The 22,198-nt window shown below is 35.1% G+C and overlaps 1 protein-coding gene across 2 annotated transcripts in view; it reads right to left on the bottom strand.

Annotated features, from left to right (window-relative positions):
• Nucleotides 1-22,198, bottom strand: part of NUDCD1 (NudC domain containing 1) — a 92,145-nt gene that overhangs the window by 21,382 nt on the left and 48,565 nt on the right. For both annotated transcript variants that reach the window (XM_011968373.1, XM_011968374.1), the window contains exons 6-8: nucleotides 18,373-18,577; nucleotides 12,761-12,905; nucleotides 8,507-8,632 (exon numbers count right to left, since the gene is read on the bottom strand). In XM_011968373.1, coding sequence (XP_011823763.1) covers nucleotides 8,507-8,632; nucleotides 12,761-12,905; nucleotides 18,373-18,577 — 476 coding nt within the window. The remainder of the gene's footprint in view (nucleotides 1-8,506; nucleotides 8,633-12,760; nucleotides 12,906-18,372; nucleotides 18,578-22,198) is intronic.

Below are 22,198 nucleotides of genomic sequence, written 5' to 3'. Positions count from 1 at the left end.
TCACTTCCGCCACTCTCTATGGGCTAAAGGAATCTACCAAGAAAAAGAAAATTCAAATACCTTTATATGTGGTTTTACTTCGTATTGTTGTAAGTTAATTCTGCATGTCTCTTTAACTTCTGTATGTTTTGAAAGCAGACATACTGACTGCTCTTTACTCTCTACTACCTTTCCAAATGCTAATGCCCCCAGTTGATAGACAAATGGACTCCCATGGCTGAAGTGCTCAAAGTTAAAACAGAAGCAGGCAGCCATGGCTGGGTGAGGAAGTGGTCACCTATTGAGTTCTCAGAAAGACTTTGTAAAAGTATGACAAGACCTCCTTTTCTACAACCAAGCCAAACCAGTTCCTATTGTTGGTGCCAAAATAAACTGCAGCCAGAATCCCCTCACCCATCATTCACTATTAGAAAGAAACATTTGACAGAGACTTCTGGTTTTATGCTTGAAAACCAACCAATCAGAGTTCACCTGCCCCAGTCAATCAGGTCTCAGCTGTGGTTATTCAGCTCAAACTATGGTTATTCAGAATTGGGTATTTGGCAAACATTTTTCCAAAGTAAATCAATCAATCATGGCTCAGCTATATTGACCAAGGGGCTCAGCTGTGCTGACGGATCAGAACTAAGCTGCCATTCATTCATTTGCATAAACAGATCTGCTTCGGAACCTGGGCAGGAACTTTTGCTATAAAACCTGAACCTGGCCAGGTGCGGTGGCTCATGCCTGTAATCCCAGGACTTTGGGAGGCCAAGGTGGGCAAATCACGAGGTCAAGAGTTTGGGACCAGCCTGGCCAACATGGTGAAACCTTGTCCCTACTAAAAATACAAAAAATTAGCTGGGCATAGTGGTGGGCGCCTGTAATCCCAGCTACTTGGGAGGCTGAGGCAGGAGAATCGCTTGAACACGGGAGGCAAAGGTTGCAGTGAGCCGAGATCATGCCAATGCACTCCAGCCTGGGGGGACAGAGTGAGACTCTGTCTCAAAGAAAAGAAACACTGAACCTCTCTTTGTTCTCTAGAACACACCTTCATTTTACACTGAAAGCTGCCTAAGGCTACATCTCCTCAGTCTGCAAATTGTTCGCTGGAATAGTCTCTTTCCTCCAAATTCCTTTTCAAAGAACTTTGTTCACACAAGGATGTTTGCATAATGAATAGCCTTAGAAGATAGAGTGTCTCCCTCCAGTACTATAGGCAAAATGTTTATGACAATAAGCGGGTAGACATGCTAACTGATCATTATAGTAGACTCAAGTTCCCTAAGCTCAAGTTTTCTCTCCTGTAATACAACCTACTGATGTAGGTGGGAATCCATCTGGACCCATCTGTTCTATCCAGTGGGAATTTTAGACTTGAGAAATTGGTGCAAATATGCTAATGTTTATGCTGTTTACTGTGCAAAGTAATAAAGTCTCCAATCCAGTAATTTCCTGTCTCCTACCAGCATCCATTAAACTGGCAGGTTAACTTGTTAGCCTGTAAATGTGGTAAAATCTCAGAACCTTCACAGTTCTTAAGTAACTTTCTAAGAATTAGTGCTGTTACTGTGTGAATGGTATACACACACAATCTCTGTTTTAGACAAGCTACTTTCAAAGTATGATATGCAGAAGAACCCTATTGGGTTGGGGAGGGGGGTGCTGGGAGATACCTTCAGGGGGTCCATAGACTTAAAACTATTTTCATAATAATACTAGGATGTAAATTGCTTTCTCCCTATTTTTAAATTTGTATGGATGATACAAAAGAAAAAGTAGGTAAAATTGCTGGCGTGAGAGCATAAATTATTGCAAATAATAGCACCAGATACTAGTAATTACCTGAAGTTGCTACATTCTTCACTGCCATGTACTCGCTGTAAAGAAAAGGCCAGTTTCACTTTAAAATGTCCTTGAGGAAGAAAAATGATTAATTTTATTAAATCTTGACTCTTGAGTACATGTCTTTTTAGTATTCTGCATGATTAAATGGGAAGCACACATAAAGCAGTTCTGCTGCATACTAAAGTACCATGGTTGTCTCAAGGAAAAGCACTTGGGAATCGTTTGAGTTGCAAACACTGAAATGGCTATTTTTTCATGGAACAGGATTTTCACCTGAAACAACAGTTGACAAACTATGGCTATTCTGAACTGAGATTTGGCAAACATTTTCCCAAAGTAAATGACTGAAGTCTATCACTTCAAGGAGAACACCCAAAAGTATTTGTTGCCAATGACAAAATTTCAGCTTTTGAACAAAACTTAGAATTTTGAAGAACTCGTATTTATCACCATGAGGATGACAGCCTGCCAATCCTTAAAACACTCTTCCGGTGAGATTAGTGGTATATTAACAAACACTTACGTGTGTATCGGTTTATATTGAATAATAAAATAGATTAGCATTTGGAAAGTCTGCATAACTCAGAGAAGCAATATTTCCAAATTGTTGTCATGCGTAAAACATCCATTCAAAGTGTCTCAAAAAGCAACTGATTTTAAAGTAACAGAGCATGAAAAGTTTACATTGCAACTAGTATTTAAGAAATGGGCACGTCAAATTTTGGTGTAATATCAAAGGAAAAAACTCACCATTAACTACAAATGTTAATTAAATACCCCTCTCTTTCCAATTATATATCTATAGGAATCTGAATATATTTCAACCGCAGTATATCGCAAGAGATTGAATGCAGAAGCAGATATAAAGATTCAACTATATTAATGCAGCCATTAGAGAGATCTGCAAAAATGTAAAACAATGACATTCCTTTTTTTTTTATTATTCTGGAAAATGTCCTAATTTTCATTAGAAAATATTATTTATGTTAAATATAGGTTATTATTTTTAAATGAATACTTTTAAAATTTCTTAATTTTTAATATGATACATTTTGATAAATATAATCCAACTATAAAAACTAAGTACACCAAAAAGCTGAAGGAGGTAAAGGCAGGCAAAGTAAACCCACTGGGTGGTTAAAAGGCTTGCTAAGAATACTAATTAATTAGTCAAACATAACTGCAAGGACAAAGTTTAACCTGATTAAAAAATAAATGTCAAATCCTCTAACATACTAATTTTAATTACAAATGAACGGTTTGTAATTAAACAATTTTGTTTCATAAAAATGCCGTTTACATGAAATTACTTGATTATTCATTACTCTGAATGACTTTTTTTGTAACGGATAATTCTGTTTTTTATAATAATTTAAAATTTCCATTTCCAAATAGTTTAATAAAATATGGAGGGAAAAAAAAGAACGTAAAGGGGTCCTGAGACCAAAAACCACTGGTTTAGGTACTTTTTAAACGTTTTTTAAACTATCATAACTATTTACACTATTATAAATGCTCTAATAACTTCTGATTCTATCCTTAATATCCTCTTGAAAGGATTAATAATATACAGCACTTGCTCTTCCTACTTCCTTTCATAATGACATTAACTTAATTATTTTCTGTTTGTAACTCTTTTTCTTCCTGTCTTGATGAGTTTATTTAAAAGTTACAAATATTCTTTCAGGTGCTTCAATTTTATATCTTAAGCCAGTGGTCCCCAACTTTTTTGGCACCAGGGACTCGTTTCATGAAGACAATTTTTTCACGGACAAAGGCGGGGGTGTGTGGAGGTTCCAGGATGAAACCTCAGATCATTGGGCATTAGTCTCATAAGGACTGCATAACCTAGATCCTTCGCATGCACAGTTCACAATAGCACTACTATGAGAATCTAAGGCTGCTGCTGATCTGACAGGATGCGGAGCTCATCCACTGCTCACCTCCTGCTGTGCGACCAGGTTCCTAACAGGCCAGGGACCTGTAAGGTCCGTGGCCTGGGTGGTTGGGACCCCTGTCTTAAGCAATAGATAAATATCATCTGATCTAAGAAATTCACCATAATCTAATACTTAAAAATATCCTATCGCCTTCTGGTCATTCAAGTCTATATAATTTGATTACTACAGATCAGTGTTGTCCAACAGAAATAAAATGGGAGCCACATACATAATTTTAAATTTTCTAGGAGCCATATTTAAGCATAAAAAGAAACTGGATAAATTAACTTGAGTAATGTATTTTATTTAACCAAACATATCCAAATGATTATTATTTCAACATAAAAATTAATTAGTAATATTTTATGTTTTATGTATTTCATATTTTCAAAATCTGGTTGTGTATTTTACATTTATAGCACATTTCAATTCAGACTAGCGACATTTCAATTGCTCAACAGTCACCATATGGCCAGAGGCTAACATTTTGACAGCTCTTAGATAGAAGTAAAAATAATTCATCTTCAATTCTATCTGAATTCTGATTCGCACTTTACACTTTAGTGACCAATTTAATATTTCAGAGAAATATTAAATATTCAGTTCTGATATTTAATATTTCTTTTATTGTGCTGCTTCATTTACTTAACATTTTATTTTCCAAATGGCAATTCTAACCCTAATGTCCATGTCTTTAAAGGAAACATATTTTGGGATATTTGTCACTTAAAACATAGAGTTCTGACCTTTTTATTATAGCATTATTTTCTAAAACTCTTAGGGAATATACTAACCTTCCCATGTAAGGTAATTTCAAATTTCAAGCATTGCATGAGTATCCATTCTACATATATGTTTATGCATTTTTACTTCACTGCATTTTTGTCTGTATAAAAATTAATAATATAAAAATCAAAATGCTTATAATTTTTAACTTTTATGTTCGGGGTACAGGTGCACGTTTGCTACATAGGTAAACTGCGTGTCATGGGGGTTTGGTGTACAGATTATTTCGCCAACCAGGTAATAAGTATAGTTCCCGACAGGTAGTTTTTCAATCCTCATCCTCCTCCCTCCACCCTCAAGTAGGCTCTGGTGTCTGTTGTTTTCATTTGTGTGTCCATATGTATTCAGTGTTTAGGATCTCACATGAGTCAGAATGGCCATTATTAAAAAGTAAAAAGAAAAAAACATGCTGGTGACATGGGGGAGAAAAGAGAATGCTTATATACTGCTAATGGGAATGTAAATTAGTTAGCTATTGTGGAAAGTAGTTTGGAGATTTCTCAAAGAACTCAGAGCAGAGTTATCATTTGACCCAGCAATCCCATTACTGTGTGTATACTCAAAGGAATAAAAATTGTTCTACCATAAAGGGCTTATGGTAAAAAGAAAGTTTGGTTTCAAATCCAACTGAAACAAAGATAAGAATCTTTAGTTTAATTATACACTAATTGAAGTTAAACCAGCAATTAAACTTTGAAATGTGATTAGTTAAAAAGGTATGTACAAAATGCTGGAAATGTCTCATCAAATAAAAGCTATGGTACAATGAAGGATTGTTTGTTTATTTCTTAAGTTTCTGAGGATAGAAACTGCTTACCACAAAAATCTATTGTTCACATTCCTTAGGAACACAGAAGTAAGACTAACTGTATTTATTCAGAAGGAAGGACGAACTGTAGTAGCTTAGGATCTCCAAAGAGAAATTTATGATCCTGTTGGTTTAGGGAAAATTAGGGAAAGCATACTGGCAGTCCAAGAGATCTAGTTTCCACTACTGACTCTCTCTTTGATCCCATATAAACTCCATCTATCTCAGTTTGTCTTAATAAATCCGTAAAATGAAGAAGATGAAATATGGAATTTCTTTGAAGTTGGAAAGACTGTCCCTGTTTATTATATATTAGACTTCTTCCCCACTCTTGATCTACGACACTGAGAAGATCCACTGCTATAACATTCTAGCTTTTATAAATTCCTGAGGAGTGAAGTCACATTTGATCGGTAAATGTAAGAAAAATCGGTATATTCTTCTCAGTTCTATCACTTTTTCATATAAGGAGCTAGAGGCCTCAGGAAATAAGAGTTTTCAACTGTCCCTCTAGGGGCAGCCAGAGCTGATTTAACATTGCCTGTGACTACAGGTAAATCTGCTAAATTCTAGGACTCAGTACGTAGATCCACTAAGCTTTTGTACTGTAATGTATCAGTAATAATGCTTTTATTTTGTCATTCCTTGGTTTTAATTAATATACTCAAACATAAGAAATGAAGAAAGGTATCATTAACTGGGAGTATCTCAGTTGCCATCATTAAACTACTGATCAACACTATTTAGGAGTACTAAGATGAACTGAAATTTTCAGGGAAGCTAAGTTTAAACCACAGCATTTTATGACACCTAAGATACAGCTGCCTTCCCTGTAAAAGTTTGGCAGAAAACAGTATCTAAGAGTTATAGCACCTAAAAGTATAACGTTAAGAACAACAACCAGATTCTTCATTATTAGAACAAATAATCTCCAGTTAGTCAGATTCAAGAGGCTTCTATCAGTCACGCCTGAAACTGGTTCTCTAAAATTTAACCCAAGGTAACAAAGAGAAGAGTAGCTATGTGATGGCTCTTATTTATCACAATTCAGGGAATCATCTATAAGGTTATGTCAAAACTAAACAACAGCTAGGAAGTAAAACTCCTAAAAACTTGAAACAGCTCTGATAATCTGGGGTTTTGACCAGTACCCAGCCTGGATATAATAATCTGACTAAGAATACTGCTTACTCTTCAATTAGAAGATTAATTGAGGAGGGAGAAAATGAAAGACAGTCATTTCTTGAGATCCAAGATGGACCTAAAACAATTTTTTAAAATTTAATGACTGTCACTAAAAGATAATTGTAAAGAAATATATTAAGCAACTATCATGAATCAGAACATTTGGTAGGTGTTGAGGACACTGGTAAAATGTCATCCATGTGCTTTTTAGAACTTACTAGTGTTAAAGCATGGTAAGGAAGAGAGCAGTGCAGAGATAGAAATTAATTGTAAAAGCAAATATTTAATTTTGATACAGCTTCAAATGGTACTTCTGCCTAGCCATTGGTCCTATGCCATTCCACCTCGTTTATCCACGTAGGTATAACTAGAAATGCTCATTTTACAACTTCTTTGAGTACTAATTAACGTTCAGCCATTAAAGAAAGCTGGTAAGTATCCAAAAATACCAGGAAGGGACAGCGAGTGAGAAGAACAGTTATATTTCCTTTCAGTCAGTAAGATGTTGGGCCAGAACTCAGACCTGGTAAACCAGCTTCCCATGACACTTTTAACTTCGGTTACATGAATTCTGGTAGAATACACTTTCCCCCAAACCTCTACATAACAAAGAAACATCAGGGCACACTTGGCAGAAATTTCTCAGGGTTTTCTTGAAAACACAGCCTTTGAAACCTGTATCAAAGACTAACAAGTCTAAAAACAGAAACAAAAGACCAAGTTGCTCTCAATCTCCTCTGTTGCTTTTGCTTGGAATGAGTCTCCCAAATTTCCTTCTGGTTTCAGTAATAACACTAATTTCTATATGCACAGCTCTAAGTTAGCCACCAATTGGCTGAGACACCCTGCTCACAGAAACAACTCCATGAAACACACACTTAGCAGTAATAACTAATGGTTAAGGATTCCCCTAAGAAGGAAGGTCTAATAAGGTTCTAAATTAAAACAAACAAACAAAAAATTCTACATCTACTGCATCAAGTCACTCCAGGCAGTCTTCTTCAGTATCTTAATACAAATCTGTCAAAGCTTGTAAACACAGTGTACATTTTTTTAGGGGGGGCAGGGTGTGAAATATATATATGGCACACAAGAGAGAAAAGGAAAAACAAATTCCAGATGAATTAATGAGTTGAATAAAAATATTCCAAAACAGAAAAAGAAGAAAAAAATTAACTCACTTGATATAGAAGCATTATTCAAATTTAAAACACGTCATACAAATTGGTAAGAAACACTAAGACAAATAAAAACTTCACAAAAGAAATAGTTATTACATGAAATAGTTGACAGTTAAAAAAAAATGGCACAGGTTTATTCTGCACACCAATTAGTAATGATTAAACAAAAAAGTGAAGGTGGAGATGCAGTGAATCAGGCAATAACTGCAATCTTTACTAATAAAAATATAAGTGGTAATCAATTTGTCAGAGGCTTATGATTCATTAATTTGAATTCTGTAACTTGTTATTAGATAAATTTCCCTGGAAATAGAAAAGGCTTCATATAACAGAGATTTTTAAAAATAGCATCATCATAATGTATTTTTAAAAAGCTATTACTTATTGTAATGGGTAGAATCACTACATGCAGACATGACTAACATCATAGTATAATCCAACCATTAAACCAGACATTTAAATAACATGAGGAAACGCTTAAGTTCATAATGTTGAATGAAAAAAAAAAATGTGAAGTTATTATACATTATAGGGTCACAATTATATATGAAAAACCCATCCAGAAAAGCGCAAATTGAAAAATATCAATATAAAGTGGTACCAAAACTATACAACACTGTTTTACTGAGTGTATGAAAAGATGCTACTTGACAGAGTGATGAGACTTATCAAAGCCAATAACTGCTAATCAAGTATCTTTGAAAAACATATACAGGCCAATCATCATCTGAGTTAACTACTGACAAAATTTTATAAAAATATTAATAACAGTAACTTACCACATGAGTAGTTTTTAATGTACTGCCATCAAATCTGCACAAACTGGAGCTCTCTTCAAAGAAAATATCACATTCTTCTAACTCTTGAGCATTGCAAGGTGGTTTTTCTTTATCTGGATTTGGATTCTTAGTCCAGAAAATAAAATAAGTAAATAAGTAAAACAAATAAACAAGGGAATGGGTTTCTTCATCTTTAAAAATGTTAAGGTTACAGCAGTAATTAAAAATGAATTGCAAACCCATGACCAATAAAATCATAATCACACAAACAGAAATAACAGAATGACGAAGTCAGCAGAAAAGGATATGAAAACACGTATTATAAACATGCTCTATATACTCAAAGATGTAAAGGAAAACATAAACATGAGAAAGTGAGAGATGAAAGAAAAGAACCATACTGAACTTCTAGATATAAAAACACAAATCTGAAATGAAAAACAAAACAGATATGACAGACAGCTGATTAGACATTGCAGGACAAAAGACCAGTGAGCTTGAAAAATAGCAATAGTGACTACAAAATGAAGCACAAAGACAAAACATAAAAACAGAGAAACTCAGTGATCTGTGGAACAATATCAAATGGTCTAGCATATGGGTAATTGGAGGAGGGCAAGAAGAATGGGGAAAAAATTGTGAATAAGTAATGGCCAACTCTTCAGAATGTCGAAGAACTCCAAAGCACAACAAATATTTTTTTTAAAAATCAGAAACCACAGTAAGTCACATTATAAGTAAATTTCTGAAAAGCAGTAATAAACAAATTCCTAAAAGCAGACAGGGGAGGAAAAGATACATTATTTACAGAGGAATAAAGATGTAAAAGACAGCTGACTTCTCATCAGAAACTACGTAGGCCAGAATACAATGGTGTATATTTGAATGTGTAAGATTAAAAAAAAAAAAAAAAACCTGTCAACGCTGAATTATATACATAACAAAAATAACTTTAGAAAAGGGAAGAAAAGAGAAATATTTTTGCAGAAAAAAGCTGGGAGAATTTATCACCAGCAAATCCACACTAGAAAAAAATGCTAAAAGAAGCTCTCCAGCCAGAAAAAAATAACATCAGATGAAAATGTCAATCAACACAAAGAAATACAGAATAGATGAAAAGGCAAATATAAGAGTAAAAGAAAAACCTTTTTTTCACATTTTTAATCTCTTTTAAAAGAGAATTATTGACTATAGCTAAAATAGCAATGTATTATTAATTTTAATGGAATATAAAATGTAAGACAACAATAATACAAAGAACAGAAGAGAAAAAATATAAATTTCTTAAATTATAGATGAAGTGATACAGTTTTTAAAGACAGTTGGTGATAAGTCAAAGATGTAACCTCTAGAACCACTAAAACACACACATACACACACACACACACACACAAATATCTACCCAAACAGAAACACTGAAATATTGTTAATAAGCCTAAACTAGACATAAATAAATTCATGAAAGCAATTTTTAAATGTTCCCTTGCTTCAATGCAAGGGTCACTGTCTGTTCTTATATACCTCACAGAGTAACAGGATCACAATAATTAAGCAATAAATTATACAATATCTGCATATAGCAGAAATACAATTCTACAACTGACCAAATGTATAAACATCTAGTTTGCTAAGATACAGAGTTATGTTAATTCTCATGTTATTAAACATTTAATGAAAAGAACTGAGAGAATCTGAAACTAAATGGATGGAAGTTCTAGAAGATCTACATCCTCAACATGTGTCCATGTCCCAGCTGGAATATGGAACCGCCTAGTTGTGGCTGTTGCCTGTAGTCTAAGTATCAATGGGAACACTTATGGTTGCTGTGACTGGTTGTAACGGCACCACCAGCAATCTCCTGGTTAGTTGATGCCATTCTGCACAGTGTCTCAAGGAGGTATCTATATCCAACAGAATAGAGAAAGTACCCTATAGATTTCTCCTTCCCTTCACCTTCCAATTATCCATACTTTTAGAAGCAGAAAAAATTAAAAGTTCAGGACTATCAAGATCACCAGTGCTTCACAGGACAAGATTAGAGAGAAAAGGAAATTGCAGAGAAAAGGGTCAAACTTCAATACAGCAAATGCTATGTTGCTTTCCAAAGACCATTTACTGATTTTTAAACTGAGTTGAAAAAAGACAAGCGGAAAGCAGCAAATAAGGAGCTAAAAAGCTGAGTTTGGGGTATTAAAGTGCTTGGGAGTCAAAAATTAGACTTCAGAGTCCACACAGTAGGAGAAGCCCTGGTAAACATCCTAGGCTTTCAGTTGAGATAAATGAAAAGTTTTGCCTTAGGTGTAAGAATAAACATGGAATAAATCAGCCATGTAAAAGACTGAAGCCCAGCATCGAATCAAATCAATCCCTATGGAATTAAGGTAGGCTAAAAATTTAGAGAATGCAGTTACAGTAGTGCTTAGAAGGATGTGTACAACATTAAGTGCTTTCACTGGAACAGAAAATTCAAAAATCAACTAGGCTATCGCCTTCAAAAATAGAAAACAAAAAAGCAATATAAATTCCTAGTAAACAAAAGGAAGAACATAATACATGTAACATGGAAATTAAGAAATGGAAAACTGAAAAACAAAGGCAATGGTAACAGATGCTCACATCAGATCTATATCTGTTAAAAGAAATTAAAAACATTAAAAACTAAGGCACCATAGTTAAGTGCCTTCCAAAAAAGCAAACTCAAGGTCCAGATTGCTTTACTGACAAATTCTACCAAACATTTTAAGACATAACACTAGTTCTATACAATCTCTTCTACAAATAGAACACTTCCCTAATCATTTTACAAAGTTATAACCCAGATATCCAAACTGGAAAAGGATGGTAAAAAACAACACAACACAAAACAAAAAACCTGACCAAGAAGGGCTTATCCCACCAATGCAGAAAATTCTATAATCATTCATGATAAAAATTCTCAGCACACTACAAACAGAAGAAAGTTTTTTCAATGTAATACAAAGAATCTATCCTTCTTAATGATAAAATAGTCAATTATTTTCCCCAAGATCACAAATAAGGCAAGAATGTCTGCTTTTACCATTTGAGAGTTCTATATAGCTGTGGAGCAGACATTCTAACCACTGCAGTAAGGCAAGTATGAATATTTGAAAAACAAACTGCCTTCAGCTGCAGATAAGATTGTATGTTTGTCTTTTCAAAATGTAACAAACACACTGGTGTTCAGGCATAAATAACTTTCTCATAAACACTAATATTCAATTGAAACCATCAAGTTTAAAAAGTAGTTAACTGCAATTATCTACAATCTCAAAACACATCTCCAATACTGTCACTGCTATTATATTCCCAGAGCCTAACACAATAATACTTGCTTAATGAGTGAATATAAGGCAATGCAGCCTGTATGGTTTGTTGTACACAGGGCTATGAAATCAAAGTTTTGAAGTCCTACATATGAGTTTCAGTGATTCCTGAAATTTTCAATTACTACTGGCAAACATGAAACTTGGTTTCTCCATCTGGCCATGTTTCCTTTTGATAGAGACATTCACTTTCAATATTCTAAACCTTTTTTTCTGTCTTAGGATGCGATTAACATTATAGTATAAACAATACTTTGTACAGTCTTCCTCATCTCTATAATTCAAGATGGCAATAAACCAGACATCTTTCATATGCTGATATCATTGTTAGAAAATGAACATACAATTTAAAATTCTGATGTACTGCTGTATTTGTTCACATTCTTAACATGATCATACACGTCATCAGAGTGGGAACATATTCAACCTCATGATTAAGTATTGTGGTGTCACTGTAATCATCACAATTAATTACATTACAAAGAAAAAATTACTATATATGATACATATATCCTTGCAAAATTCTAAAATCACCTCAAAAATTTTAGTGATAAGTAGATTCTTGGTAAATAAATTTTAACATAATTTTTGTCCTACCAGCACTGGTCAGTTGATTCTTCTGAAGAATACATGTAGAGAGAGAGAGCGCGCGCACAATACATACACACACATACACAGATGCAGGCAAACTCTCTATATAGCATGACCACACATACATGTATGTATTTACATAGTGTAAGAAATAAATATTAGAACTTCAGCCATATTCAAACATCACTCAGATCAGTAGTATCTGATATGTATCTTTTACATTAGGAAAAGCAAAATAATGTTTGAAAAGCATGGCATAATCTTCACACAACATATTTTTGGACCTTTGGAAAGTCACACTAGTATTCCAGCTACTTACCAGTTCTTCAGAGGTCAAATGCATCAAACGTTCAGCAATTGCAGCACACTGGGCTGAATCTCTTATAAGTTCCCCTTGTTTATCTCCAACTACTAGCTCTGGCCAGGTCAGTCCTTCATTCTTCTTAATCAAGGAAATCTCCAAGCTAGAAGTTTAAATGAGAAAAGTAAAGTTACATTAAGCAATTATACAAACTATACAATCAGTAACAAATACTGTTTGTTTCTATCTTCTATAGAAAGAACCCTCCGGTGTCCACAGGATGGTTTACCAAAAATCTTGCTCATTTAAATTTTGCATGTGATGGAAAACCTATAATCCAATGGCGAATAGTCCAGATTTAATAAACAAAGAAAGTACCACTGGAAATGGTACATCAAATGGCCTGAAGAGAGAACTGGCTGGAAAGAGTGAGGTCATCCAGAAAGTACTGGTGTGCAGTATGTTCCTGAACTTAATAGAAATACAAGAAGTATGGATCTGTAAGACATCTGGGGAATGGTCGGGGATGTGGGCATGTAAGCAAAGAGGAAAAGGCCTGTAACTAAAGGATACTTCTTTGTGTCTGGAGCCAATAATTAACTTTATTTTCACAAACTAAGAACCATAATATATGATTATTAACCTAAAGATCAAGCAGATTAAATGCATGCAAATCTTAATTTTAAAATACAGATGCTAAATAATTGAAAAGTAGAAATAAGGAAAAAAATTAACTTTGGTAATACAGGGAAAAAAGATGTTAATGTGTTCTCTATTAACATATTTCAAATCTAATTCTGTACATGTAAACAATTAAATAATTCCAAATGTACTAAAAATGGCCTGTCAGGGAACCCTGAGATCAAGGACTGATGCAGCAGGAAAGGGAAAGAGAGCCGAGTCAAGGCAGACTATGGACATAGGAGGAGAAGTAAGTTGGCCCATGTTCCTCTGGAATAGGAAGGAAAACCCAAGTAAGATGCTTTGGGAGCACCCACTGCTATAACAGAAAAGGGGAGTGGTGATAGCTATTCCACAACAAAGCAACCTTTTCCATGTGCCATCTTTCATACACATGTACCATATTAGCTCATGCCCTGGAACACAACTGCAAGAATACAATAATAACTATTATAATTATCAAATAGGACATGCAAACTTACCTGCCGTTCTTTTTCAAGACTGTTATAATCACTGCCTTATGAATTACAGTATTTAACATTTTTCTGAAACTACCTATTTTAAGAGACTATACAAAATAATAATATGAGTACTTATCATTAGCACTGAAAATTACTACCACAATAAAAGCCCAAATTTAGTTACATTTTTTTCTCTTTTTTGAGACAGAGTCTCACTCTCTTGCCCAGGCTGGAGTGCAGTGGCACAATCTCTCTTACTGCAACCTCCGACTCCCGGGTTCAAGTGACTCTTGTGCCTCAGCCTCCCAAGTAAGTAGCTGGGATTACAGGCCACGCCATCATGCCCACCTGGCTAATTTTTGTATTTTTAGTAGAGACAGGGTTTTGCCATGTTGACCAGGCTGGTCTTGAACTCCTGGCCTCAAGAGAGCTGCCTGCCTTGGTCTCCCAAAGTGCTGGGATTACAGGTGTGAGCCACCGTGCCCGGTCCCGAGATTTAGTTACATTTTCTCAGGATAAAGGTAATCTTGATAATGATGATAATGATGATGATGATGATGATGATGATAGTAATAGTAATAATGACAATAGCTTATACTTACCTATATGTCAGGTGCTGTCTTAAGCACTTTACATGTTTTAACTCACTGGTTACAACCACCAAATAAAGTACTGGAAATACTTTTATCATCACCATTTTACAAGAAAGAAAAAAAAGTACTGAGGTTAAGCAACTTGCCAAGGTCACAAGCTATTTAAGCAGTCTGGCTCTAGGTCCATGTTATTCACTACTGCACTATTCTGCAGTAGTGAAAAAATATATATAAATAACTATTAAAGAACATTTACCCAGTGAACTAGTTGCTACCTAGAGGTCTGAAAGAGTTGATACAATCTGTTATAATTTCCAAACCATCACTAATTTGCACAGCTAATCAGTGTGCCCTTCTTGTAAGACTGCATTTATACGTTTTAAAACTAGTATTGTATGCTACCATCCAAGCAAAAAAAGCCCACACAATGCCAAACATAATAAATTACAGATTAGTTAAAAAGTGAGACAACAGTAACTTTTGAAAATGAGAGGTACGAATAATTTACTCAAGTACAGAAAATCGTGCGTCTTTAAACCAACGATACCACCTACACCACGTTGTAATTATCTTTTTTAAACACAAAATAATAATCAAACACCTCAAATTTAATGGAAAAATAATACTGATCTATGTTGATGCACTGAATGCTGAACTACTTACATGAAGTCAAGCTATTCCCCTAGACCTTTGCTGGGTTACCGTGTGATGACTTACATTTAACAATACGTTCTAGTTGGTTTGCCAATTTGTAAATGTGACTCACATACACATAAACATAATTAAATAGAGTATGTGGAGATACAAAATACTTTTAAAAGAACCTTTCAAGCAATTATTTTTGATGTATTAAAAAGTGTAACAAAATCACCAAAAGTCTTCATTAATGAAATGTAAGATACCTGCTTTTACAACTCCAAAGTTTCTATGAGCTAGATACATTTGTCTTAGATGCTCATGATTGAGACTTGTATCAGATTCACATGGATCATATACTACTAATTAAGAACTATACTTTGTGTAAAAACACCTAAGTTATCCTCTATGTAACATCAACTTCAAGCACAAGATTTAGGTCATATTTTAAATCAACCATTTCTCATTTCTGACCAAATCTGACGATTTAAAAAATTAACTGCCTAACTCTATTCATTAATCCATCACTGAATTTAATAATTACTAAGACTTGATTTAAATTAAAAGAAAATGATTTTATTACTCCAAATAATTGGGGAATAAATTGCCTGGAATAATAGATTTGCAAAATGACACAGTAGTGGGGGGCAAAGGATTATACTTTTATAAGACACTTAACTTTATCTTTTTTAAAAAGATAGTTTTGCTCCCTTAATTCAGGTATAATTTATAAATAAAATTTACAGATTTTAAGTGTAGAATTTACTGAGTTTGACAAATGCATACACCTTTGTAATCCAATGAGGATACTGAATTATTTCCACCATACAGGCAGTTCCCGTGACCTTTCTCCAATCTCCCTACACCCTATAGATAACAAGTGTTTTGATTTGTATCACCATAGATTAGTTTTGCCAGTTCTAGAACTCCATATGTGGAATCATACAGTACGATTTTTTGTCTTTGGCTTCTTTCACTCACATGTTTTTAATTCATTCATATTGCTTTTTATTTATTGCTAGCACTTTATGACAGAGTAGCATTTCATTGTATGAATATACCACACGTACTTATCCATTCACCTTTTCAGTAACACTAGAGATGTTTCCAGTTTCTGGCTTTTGTAAGTGTGCCTGCTCTGAATATATGTTTGCAAATTTGTTTTGGCTTTGTTTTGTTTTTTAATATATATTTTCAGCTGGGCATGGTGGCTCACACCTGCAATCCTAGCACTTTGGGAGGTCGAGGCAGGCAGATCCCTTGAGGTCAGGAGTTTGAGACCAGTCTGAGCAACATGGCAAAACCCCATCTCTACAAAAAATCACAAAAATTAGCTAAGTGACTGTGCCACTGCACTCCAACCTGGGCAACAGGGTGACACCCTGTCTCAGAAAAAACAAAAAATTATTTACATTCATTTATTTTGGTTAAACATCAAGGAGTAGAATTGTTAGATTAAAAATCAGCATATGTTTAACTTGATAAGAAACTACTAAACAGTCTGCCAAAGTGATTGTATTATTATTTTACACTTGTACCAGACACGAATGAGTTGCTGGTGCCCCACATCCTTGCCAACGTTTGATACTGTCAGTCTTCAAAGTTTTAGTCACGTATTGGTGTCTCACTCTAGTTTTAATTTTCCTAATGTCTAATGATAATTACCTTTTGATAGGCATACTAGCTGTTCAAGCTGTTCACATATCTTTTATTGTGACAGGTCTATTCAAACAATTTGACCATTTAAAAAAATTGGCTTCTTTTTATTATGAATTTGTAAGGCTTCCTTATACACTAAGAATGAAAGCCCTTTGTTTAAGATGAGTACTGTGAATATTTTTTCCCAGTCCATGGCTTACCTTTTAGTTTTCTTAATGGTATCTTTAGAAGAACAAAAATTTTTAATTTTGCCATGCAGAAAATGCCTGTTTTGATGAAGTTTAACTTATGTATTTCTTTTTTTTTGAGACGGAGTTTCTCTCTTATTGCCCAGGATGGAGAGCAATGGCCCGGTCTCGGTAACCTCCGCCTCCCGGGCTCAAGCAATTCTCCTGTCTCAGCCTCTGAAGTAGTTGGGATCACAGGCACCCGCCACCACGCCCAGCTAATTTTTCTGTTTTTAGTAGAGACGGGGTTTCATCATGTTAGTCAGGCTGGTCTCGAACTCCTGACCTCAGGCAATCCACCCGCCTCAGCCTCCTAAAGTGCTGGGATTACAGGCATGAGCCACTGTGCCTGACCACTTACATATTTCTTTTATGGCTTTGTGTACTGAACACACAATTCACAAAAGAAATGTAAATGGAGAATTTACATAAGAAAAAATTACAATTTACAAAGAAATATTAATTATTCTGCTTTTAGAAATTTATCCTTCATATATACTTCTACACATGTGAAATAATATGTATATACACAGACATTATTGAAAACAACCTAAATTAACACAATAGAGGATTCATTGTCTAAAATGATGGTGCAGTTGATAGAATAAAATACCATGTCATAAAAGAGAATTTAATAATTTTTATATATTCATTATGGAAAGATCCCTAAGATTTATCATTGCAAGTGAACAAAACCAAGATGTATAATTGTGTAAAGTATGTGTTAAAAACCTTTTTGCTGTTGTTAGAGACAGGATTTTCTCTTTTTGCCTACTCTGGTCACAAACTCCTGGCCTCAAGCAATCCTCCTACCTCAGCATCCCAAACGTTGAGATTAGAGGCATGAGCCACTGCAGCTAGCTGCCAAAAGTAGTTTTCCTTAAAGAAAAGAAAAATGTATGTCTGGTGCTTGAATGTATGCAAAATGTATCAACACTGATTGTGAGTGGGAGGATGGGTGACCCATAGGCTTGTGTTGGAGGTAGACTTCTCACTCTATATCCTTTTGTATATTTTAAATTTTAAAGAATGGAAATACATTATCAAGCCAGCAAATTAAAGTTAAAAAAATTATTTCTATTAAAAAGTTTGAAAAAGTGCAATTTAAAATAAATAGCCATTTTCAACTATGATTATTATTGTATCCAGAGCTGGTAAAACAAAGCACTACCATATTCTCTAAGTGATAATTATGCTATTATCTTTAATTTCAACTAGAAACATGCTCTTTGACACAGTAATTCTATTTTTAATGTATCTTAAGAAAAGTAACCAGTAATACAGGCAGAACTATTGTATTAATCTCTGATGTATCCACTGTGGAAAGAGTAAAAAGAAAAAAAGATAATAGAATATTAAAATTATAAAAATACCTATTACTCTCTTTAATTATCCATGTACTGCTTTCATGATCAATGGATGAATAGAGTTTTCCTTCTAAAAACTGGTGATCCTTCAGTACAATGTTGATGTGATCAGGCAAAAACTGTACTTGAATGTCCTCCTTAGTACTGTCTTCTGGAAGCTTTATCGTTACTGTCAAATCATCTTCAGTCTGTTGCCAGTAATACAGAGGTTCTATTGGGAAAAGAAAAATGCATCATGTAATAAGAAATTAGAGAAAACATACACACACATAAAACCTATCTAAAAGAATTTTAGTATATTTACTAGTGATTATCTCACAAAATGTAATTATAAACAAATATGCACAGATCTCTTTGAGGAATTTTCACTCACAGATTTGTAGTAATTAACATGAAAATTTCCCCTTCCAGACTCACCTAATGCTTGAGGAGATAAAGCACTCATAAAATACTAATGATAGCAATCCTTTATCCTCATTTCTTCTCTCTCTCCCTCCCTGCATCCCTCTTTCACTCCTTACCTTACACACACACACACACACACACACACACACACACAGAGTGACTCCTTAGTTCAAAAGAACACAAAATATGTTACCCAGAAAAGCTAGCAAAGCGGTTACATAATAATATCTCAATGGATAGCTTCTGCCAGATCATGGGAATGGAAGGATGTGCAAAATTGCATGCACTTTTAGTATAAATTAAAGGCCATACTACCCCAACCCTTCCTGTGCATACATCACAGTGCAGCAGGGCCCTCTCCACTCCACATCTAAGTAGACCTCCAGGCATTCAAAGCACCTCCTTGCCCAGACTGGCAGCCTGAACTGCCCCACGTTTCCTATGCGTAGATCTGGTGTAGGGGGGCCCTCTCTGCTTCACACTCAGGCAGACCTTCAGGCATTCAAAGCACCTGTTTGCCTGTTTCAACAGCCTGAGTTAACCTACATTTCCTGTGCAGAGATTTTCATACAGAGTGGCCCTCTCTGCTCCCTGCCCAGGCAGAGCTCCAGGCACCTGTAGCTCTCCTAAATTAGGAGTTCATGCCATCTCCCGAACCCTGTCCAGAGAACGTGGGGCTGGGGGTGTTTCTTAGGCACGCCTGTGGGCATTTAGTGGCTGCCAGGTAGATTCTCCCTCAGCGCTGGTGCCCACACCTGCCACAGGGGGATCTGTAGGCAGATCTGCCCAGTCTCATCCTGCCCATCTTGGCACCCAATCCCCAGGGCTGAGCAGGGAGCTCAGACAACTGTGCAATCCAAGAATCAGCCCATTGCCTGAGGCAACAGAGAGTTCTCCTAGTAAACAAGGATTAAGTATATACCCAGCTGCACTGGCTGCAATTGGCTGTTACTAATAAGCACCATCTACCGGTTTGTAGGTTAAACTGCATAGCCCAATATACAACCTGCCAACAGAAGTGCATAGGGCTATGGAAGGAAAGCCCAAAGACCCTACTCAGCATTCTCTACAGTCACACCCCCAAGAGAAGGAAAGAGAAAGAAAAAAAAAATATATATATATATATACACACACACACACACACACACATATATATATTATAAGGAAAGAAAGAAAAAAGAATCCTACCTGCACAAAAATATTATAAAAATTAGAAGTGCCAAGATCTCTAGATAAGAAACCAGAAAACCAAATACCGCATGTTCTCACTCATAAGTGGGAATTGAACAATGAGAACACATGGACACAGGGAGGGGAACATCACACACCAGTGTTGTCGGCATGTGGAGGGCTAGGGGAGGGATAGCATTACGAGAAATACCTAATGTCGATGACGGGTTGATGAGTGCAGCAAATTACCATGGCAGGTGTATACCTATATAACAAACCTGTACGTTCTGCACATGTATCCCAGAACTTAAAGTATAATACAAAAAAATTCAAAAAAAAAAAAAAAAAAGAAACCTGTGCAAGAATTGTGGCACCATAAAAAAATCTGAATGTAGTGACACAACACAAAATATCACTAGCTCTCTAGAAATGGTCCTTAACCAAAATAGAAACTCAGAAATAAGAGACAAAGAATTCAAAGCATGGATTGCAAGGAAGCTCAACAAGATCTAAGACAAGGTTGAAAATCAATACAAAGAAACTTCCAAAGCAATCCAAGAAATGAAGGAAGAGATAAACATCTTTAAAATAAATCAATACAAACTTCTGGAATTGAAAAACTCACTTATGGAATTTCCAAATACAGCTGAAAGCTTTATCAACAGATTGGACCAAGCAGAAGAAAGAATTTCAGAACTTGAAGGCCAGTCTTTCAAACTAGCCTAGCTAGACAAAAATAAAGAAAAAAAGAATTTTAAAAAATGAACAAAGTCTCTTAGAAATATGAAATTATGTAAAGTAACCAAACCTATGAACTACTGGCATTCCACAGAAGAAACACTAAACAAACTGAAAAACATATTTGAGGGAATAATTCAGAAAATTTCCCTAATCCTGCTAGAGAGGTAGACATCCAGGTATAAGAAATCAAGAGAACACCTGAGAAATACTATACAAAATGAAGATCACCAAGGCATATAGCACGAGACTGTCCAAGGTCAACACTAAAGAAAAAACCTTAAAATCACCTAGAGAAAAGAGATTACAAACAAGGGAACCCCATTAGGCTAACAGCAGACTTCTCAGCAGAAACCTCACAAGCTAGGAGAGATTGAGGGCCTATTTGCAGAATTTTTAAAGAAATTCCAACCAAGAATTTCATACCCACTAAACTAAGCTTCATGAGTGAAAGAGAAACAAAATCTTTTCCAGGCAAGCAAGCACTAAGAGAATTAGTTACCACTACACCAGCCTTAACAAGAGATCTTTAAGGAAGTTCTAAACAGGGAAACAGAAGAACAATATCTGCTACCACAACAACACAAGGACAGAGTCACAGTCCCTGTAAAGCAACTGCACGATAGAAACTACGAAGCAACCAGTAACAACTTCATGATAGAATCAAAACTTCACATAAGAATATTAACCTTAAATGTAAATGATCAAAACATCCCGCATAAAAGGCACAGAGTGGAAAGTTGGAGTTAAAAAAAAAAAATAAGGCCCACCTGCATTCTACAAGAGACACATAATGACACTCACAGGTTCAAAGTAAAGGGCTGGAGAAAAACCTGCTATGCAAATGGCAAACAAAAAGGGCAGGGTCGCAGTTCTTACATCAGATAAAACATACTTTAAACCAACAAAGGTAAAAAAGGATAAAGGGCATTACATAATAATAAAGGGTTTAATTCAATGAGAAGACTGAACTATCCCAAATATCTGGGTGCTCAACATTGGAGCACCCAGATACATAAAACAAGTACTTCTAGACCTATGGAAAAGACTTAGCCACAAGACAATAGTGGGGAACTTCACCATATCACTCACAGCATCCCACAGATCATCAAGGTAGAAAACTGAAGAAAAATTATGGACTTAAATTTGACACTTGATCTAACAGACATCTACAGAAGACCCCACCCATCAACCACAGAATATAAATCCTACTCATCTGCACACAGAACATACTCCAAGATCACTCACATGCTCAGCCATAAAGCAAGTCTCAATAAATTATAAAAAATGAAATCATACCAATCATACTCTAAGATCAGAGTGGAATAAAAATAGAAATCAATACCAAGAAGATCTCTCTAAAATCACACAATATCATGGAAATTATCTGGGATGCAGCAAAAGCAGTGTTAAGAGGAAAGTGCTATGTATCTACCTCAAAAAGTTAGAAAAATCTCAAATTAATGATCTAATATCACACCCAGAAGAACAAGAAAAAAACCAAATTAACACCAAAACT

The sequence above is a fragment of the Mandrillus leucophaeus genome, unplaced genomic scaffold, assembly GCF_000951045.1.
Source record: "Mandrillus leucophaeus isolate KB7577 unplaced genomic scaffold, Mleu.le_1.0 Scaffold840, whole genome shotgun sequence".
In the NCBI taxonomy this organism is placed as follows: domain Eukaryota; kingdom Metazoa; phylum Chordata; class Mammalia; order Primates; family Cercopithecidae; genus Mandrillus; species Mandrillus leucophaeus.
The sequence above is the reverse complement of the archived record's forward strand: the minus strand, read 5'-3'. Positions and strand labels throughout refer to the sequence as shown.